This window comes from Amphibalanus amphitrite, unplaced genomic scaffold, assembly GCF_019059575.1.
Source record: "Amphibalanus amphitrite isolate SeventyFive unplaced genomic scaffold, NRLGWU_Aamphi_draft 000008F_arrow, whole genome shotgun sequence".
NCBI lineage: Eukaryota > Metazoa > Arthropoda > Thecostraca > Balanomorpha > Balanidae > Amphibalanus > Amphibalanus amphitrite.
In genome coordinates, this window is record NW_024881504.1 from 2119434 (window position 1) to 2125285 (window position 5852).

General features: G+C 61.2%; 1 protein-coding gene across 1 annotated transcript; it reads left to right on the forward strand.

The window, feature by feature from the left end:
* The first annotated feature begins 526 nt into the window (after positions 1-526).
* Positions 527-5099, forward strand: LOC122379571. Its single transcript, XM_043361871.1, has 4 exons — positions 527-589; positions 791-945; positions 1156-4223; positions 4509-5099. The coding sequence occupies exons 1-4, from the start codon at positions 527-529 to the stop codon at positions 4634-4636; spliced, it is 3414 nt and encodes a 1137-aa protein (XP_043217806.1). The 3' UTR covers positions 4637-5099.
* The last annotated feature ends 753 nt before the right edge of the window (positions 5100-5852 follow it).

Sequence of the window (5852 nt, forward strand, 5' to 3'; positions counted from 1 at the left end):
TGCTATTCTCGCGCCGAGACCGATCTCCAACTATCTCAAGCACACATAATCGTGATTTGATGCACTCCTTGCAAGGTTAGATGCGCCACTTTTGCAATGTTGACCTTGCGTGACGTCATTTATGACATCATCAAGGTCATATTAGTTTTTCGTCAATAACTCTTGATCAAATTGAGCTAGCGAGTCGGGAAAGCCACTGTGGTGGTGTGCATCCCCAGTCTGTACCTGGGGTTTGCATCTCTACGACCGTGTGTGCCCTCGGGGCACGGTCCGGCGGCGGCTCCCGGCCGGACCGTGCGGGGCCGCGTCAGTCTCTACTGGGCCCGCGCCACGCTCGCTCGCTGTGAACAATACACCTGCACCGGTTCAGAGGCGTCTTCACATGGCGCAGCCTGCAGGGTCCGAACCTGCGCGGGGAAAACCCATCAGATTTCAATGGCGCAGCCGGCAGGGTCGTGAACGTGCGATTACGAGTGCAAGTGTGACAGGGCGACGTGCATAATTATTGTGCATTTTCGACCAAGCAATGGGGGACTCTGACGCCGACAGCGTAGCGGATGCGTCTCGGGAGCCGGCCGCTTCCGTCGCGGTTCGGGCTGCCGCGCCGCGGCAGCGGGCCGGCCGCGGTCGTGCGTCCCGCAGCGCGCCGGCCCCGTGGGCGGGCCGAGTACGAGCACCGGACAGCCTGGGCCTCTCCACGGACCGGGGTGAGTCTTTCCTGGTGTGGAGAGAAAGCTGGGAGGACTACGTGCTCCTGACCGGCTTGATAGACGCTGAACCTGACATTCAGCTGGCTGCCCTGAAAAATGTCATGACCCCGGAGAGTCGCCGCGTCCTGAGGAACCTGGAGCTGACCGAGGTCCAGCGTGCCGATCCCGAGGTTGTACTGGACGCGCTGGAGCGTTTCGCAGTGGGCCAAGTAAACGAGGTTATCGAAAGGAAGAGGTTTAACGAAAGGTTTCAGGCTGAAGGGGAGGTCTTTGATGATTTTCTAACCTCCCTGCGTGAATTGTCTCGTGCTTGCAAATTTTGTGACGCGTGTAATGATTCGCTAATCAGGGATAGAATTGTGATGGGTCTGAGATCAGCGGAGACCGTCAAACGTCTCTGCGCCGTCCAAAACCTCTCGCTGTCGCATGCCATCGCTGTTTGCAGGGCTGACGAGGCGGCCGCCAGAGACGCCGTGGAGCTGCGGGCAGGCGGACTCGCCCGGGCCGCCGCCCACCGAGTGGACGCCGCCGAGCGCCACCGAGCGCCGCCGAGCGCTGGACCGAGGCGGCGCGACGGCGGCTGGTGCGCTGCGTGCGGCCGGCGACGTCACCGGATGGGAGACGCGTGTCCGGCCCGGGGTCAGCGCTGTCGCAGCTGCCGCCAGCTGGACCACTTCGCGGCAGTTTGCCCCGACGCATCCGGCGACTACGATGACCGCCGACCGACCACGTCGTACGAGCGCCGCCGGCTGGCCCCGTCTCGGCCGCGGAGCTCGCCACCTGGGCGGAGCTACAGGCCCGACCCGTACCGCTCGTCGTCGAGATCGCCGTCCCCGTCGCTGGACACGCGGCGATCGCAACGGCGCCAGCCGTGGCGCGGCAACCGGGTCCGCTTCCAGTCGTCTGAGGGCAGCAGTGACCGGAGCCCGGACGGTGCGGCGCGGCGACCGGCCGCGTCGGCCATCATCGCGGTCGCTTCGGTGCAGAGCGCCCCCCGCGTGCGCCTGGATGTCACGGCGCAGCGCCGCGCCTCGGTACTCGCGCTGCCTGACACCGGGGCTGACATCTGCGTCGGAGGACTCGACTTCCTGAAGGAGATGGACGAGTACCTGGAGAACCTGCTCCCCCCGGAGCAGCATCCTCGGACAGCCAACGGCGAGACGGTCAAGTCGCTGGGAGTCCTGCCGGTCTCGCTGAATCTCGGCCGCGTCTCGGTGCAGGAGTCGGTGCACATCCTGGAGGGCGTCAGCGGCCTACTGCTCTCCTGGAAGGCCGTGAAGGGACTTCACATCATTCCAGCCGGTTATCCGCAGCAGATAACCGCCGATCTACCGGAACCCGCCTCTGGCTCTCGCTCCAGGGACGCACCAGACCGCCCTCGGCCGGGGCCAGCGCGGCATCGGCACCGGTCTCGCGCCGCGCTGCCCGACGGTGGTACGTCATCAGACTGCGTGGCGGCGGTGTCGCACGACGGCGCTGCTGGAGAGGCGACCGCGGCGACACCTGTCGAGCGGCATGACAGCAGCCTTCCGACCGGTGCACCTGCATCTGAAGACGGGTCAGCAGAGCCGCCTGTGGACCAGGGAGGCTCCTTCCCGGACATCACGTCCGAGTTCCCCACCGTGTTCGACGGCCACATCAGAGTCATGCCGGGGGAGCAGTTCAAGATTCACCTCAGGGAGGAAGCCGTGCCGTTCCGCGTGTCGAGCCCACGACGAGTGCCCCTCTCACTCCGCACGCCGCTGAAGGACGAGTTGCAAAAGCTGGTGTCCGAGGGCATCATCGTGCCCGTCACGGAGCCGACTGAGTGGTGTGCACCGATCGTCGTTGAACCGAAGAAGGAGGGAGGAATCAGGCTGTGCGTGGACCTGTCTCGCCTGAACAAGTTCGTCCGCACCGAGCAGTACCAGGCACCCACCCCGCTGGAGGAAGTTGCCTCTATAGCGAGCTCGGAGGCGAAGTGGTTCACCGTCTTCGACGCGGCAAAGGGCTACCACCAGTGCCCTCTTCATCAGGACAGCGTGCTGAAGACGACGTTCATCACGCCGTTCGGCCGGTACGCGTTTTTACGCGCGCCGTACGGGGTCAGCTCGATATCTGACCACTACAACAGGCGCATGGACGAGGCGTTCTCCGGCCTCACCGGCTACAAGAAGATCGTGGATGACGTCGTGGTCTACAGTCGGACCAGGGAGGACCACATCCGTGACGTCCGTCGCTTCATGGAGCGCTGCGAGGAGAGAGGTATCTCCCTGAACCGGCGGAAGCTGCAGCTGGCCCAACAGAAGGTGAAATTCGCCGGCTTCATCATATCGGCGGACGGCTACGAGCCCGACCCTCAGCTGACGTCGGCCATCTCGTCGTTCCCGACACCGAAGAACATCTCTGAGCTCCGAAGTTTCTTCGGCCTCGCCAACCAGGTCGCCCCATTCGTCGACGAGCTCTCGGAGCTCCTCCTGCCTCTCAGGCCGCTGCTCAGCACCCGAAACGAGTTCATCTGGGACGAGCAGCAAGAACAGGCGTTCATATTAGCCAAGAAGGCGCTGACATCAGTTCCGAACCTGGCCTACTTCGACCCCAGACGACCAACCTCGCTCTCGACCGACGCCAGCCGCCTCAAGGGATTCGGCTTCCTCCTCCGGCAGCAGCAGGAGGACGGCAGCTGGCGGGTTATCCAGGCGGGATCGCGATTCCTGTCTTCAGCGGAGTCCCGATACGCCACCATCGAGTTGGAAGCCACTGCCGTGGTATGGGCCATGAAGAAATGTCACATCTTTCTCTCCGGACTGACGAGCTTCACGATATTCGTCGACCACAAGCCGCTCGTCCCCATCATCAACGGCAAGACTCTCGACGAGATCGAGAACCCGAGACTACAGAGACTGAAGTTGAAGATGGCATACTACGGACCATTCGTAGCCAGCTGGGTGCCAGGATCCCAGCACAAGGCGGCAGACGCTCTCTCCAGGAGCCCCACCCAACCAGCAGCTGCTGATGACGAATGTGGGGAAGACGACGACGCACCTGCCCTCCAGAGCGTCTTGGTAGCTGAGCTTCGAGCGTGCGACACCGACATCATGCTGGACCGGGTGGAGTGTGCGACGTCAGAGGACCCCGAGCTCCAGATGCTCAGAGACATCATCTCCACCGGCTTTCCGGCATCCAGAGCGGAGCTTGCGGAACCCCTCCGGAAGTACTGGCCGGTGCACGACCGACTGTCGGTGGAGGGCGGCATCATCTTATGCGGCATGCGCATCCTGGTGCCGCTATCCCTCCGTAGATCGACCTTAGCGTCTCTCCATGCGAGTCACCTCGGGAAGGAGAAGACCAAGGAGCGAGCTCGGCGGGTGGTCTACTGGCCGGGAATGGACGCCGCCATCGACGACGTCACCAGAGGATGCAGTAGGTGTCAGCAAGAGCTGCCATCCCAGCCGAGGGAGACCATGCTGCATCATGAGCCTGCCGCCAGGCCGTTCCAGGTCCTGGACATGGACTTCGCAGACCACGCAGGAGGCAAGTACCTCGTCGTCGTTGACGGCTACTCTGGGTGGAAGTTCATCGAATGTACGGGCACCCGGTCTGACACCAAAAACGTAATCAAAGTAATGCTTAAGATTTTCAGTGAGGTCGGTGTGCCAGAACTTGTCAGAACCGACGGGGCCCTCTGCTTCACGTCTCTTCAGTTCAGCACGTTCTTGAGCAACTGGGGCGTTCTGCATCGCACATCATCCCCACACTACCCCCGATCTAACGGCCTGGCCGAGTCTGCTGTTAAATCTGCAAAAAAAAACTGCTCAGGCGATGCTGGGACGACGGCAGAGGACGGCTCAACGAAGAGGAGTGGACGCGGGGCCTGCTTCAGCAGCGGAACACGCCGGGCGTCAGCGGGAAGTCGCCCGCCGAGATCGTCTACGGCCGGCCACTGAGGGACGACCTGCCCACGCACCCGTCGCACTTCAAACCATCGGCGCGCTCGCAGCGGGCGAGTGGAGGCGGAGCCCAGCAGCGGAGGGGGATGCCACCGCACCAGACTGTGGACTGCGACGATCGCCGCGAGTCACGCCGCTGCGCCGCCAAACGGTGGTACGACCAGCATGCCCACGACCTGCCCGAGTTCCCCGTCGGGACTCGCGTCCGTGTGCAGGACGTCAGGACAAAAAGATGGGACAGGTGCGGCGTGGTGACGTCGGTCGGCCCCCACCGACGCTACAGTGTACGCTTCGACGATGGAGGGGAGGTGGATCGGAACAGATGCCACCTGCGCAGGCGGCACGCTCTGTGCCCGGTGCCCGGAGGCGAGTTACCTAAGTGTGGAACTATCTAGCGCCGAGCCGGCCGGATGACGTCACACCACGGCCAGTGCCGGCGCGGCGGCAGACTGGCGGAGATTGGCATGGTCTTAACTTGGCGAAGAGGCATCGGACGCCAAACTTCTGCTGCAGCTATAAATCACATTTCATGCGTTTCTTCCATGTGAATGAGCTATTAAGTCCTTCGAATACCTAATGTGTAGGTGAGCGTACCTGCATTTAGCAGTGTGTGCTATGCTATGTGGATTGAAAACTGGGGGCACATCCGACACACTGCGCAATGGATTCCGATTTTGCTTGGCTGATTCTGGCTTTGTGTCTTCGCACGAACCATTGAAAGGCAGGACGTCGTTTTTAAAGGTTGTCAGGTGCACTCAAACGTTTTAATAAGCAACTGCTGATAAAATTTCTGGCGAGGGGTGGTGGAACGTTCTGTTCACAAATGAGTATCTACCTACCTAGTGCCTACCTGCATTGGCAAATAACTTGGTCGCGGTCAATTAGGCATGATTCACGAAGTCCCTTATCTTTTATTAGACTTATTAAGCCCAATGTGCAACATCTGCGTCTTTTCGTGTTGTATCGGGTAGCAAATGAGAAAATCTGCCTCTTCTCCACAGCCCTCAATTCAAGAAACCGTCCTTTTCCTTATCACATCATTCCATAACATAATTTTCAAACATGAGTATCCTCCCCACAAAAAAACTGAAGCAGTTTCCTTCGGCTCCAATGCGCCGCTCGCCCAGGGAGACGGAAGTGTTATATTCTCGGCGGTCCAGTCTGCATTCTGCAGCACACTTAAACTTGGCGGACCCTCAGCGCACGACTGAAC

Coding starts and splice junctions, on each gene's coding strand:
- LOC122379571 (XM_043361871.1), top strand. CDS start 527: ATGGGGGACTCTGACGCCGACAGCGTAGCGGATGCGTCTCGGGAGCCG. Junction 590..790: donor AGCCGGCCGCTTCCGTCGCG/GTTCGGGCTGCC, acceptor CCTGACATTCAG/CTGGCTGCCCTGAAAAATGT. Junction 946..1,155: donor GAGGTTATCGAAAGGAAGAG/GTTTAACGAAAG, acceptor CGCTGTTTGCAG/GGCTGACGAGGCGGCCGCCA.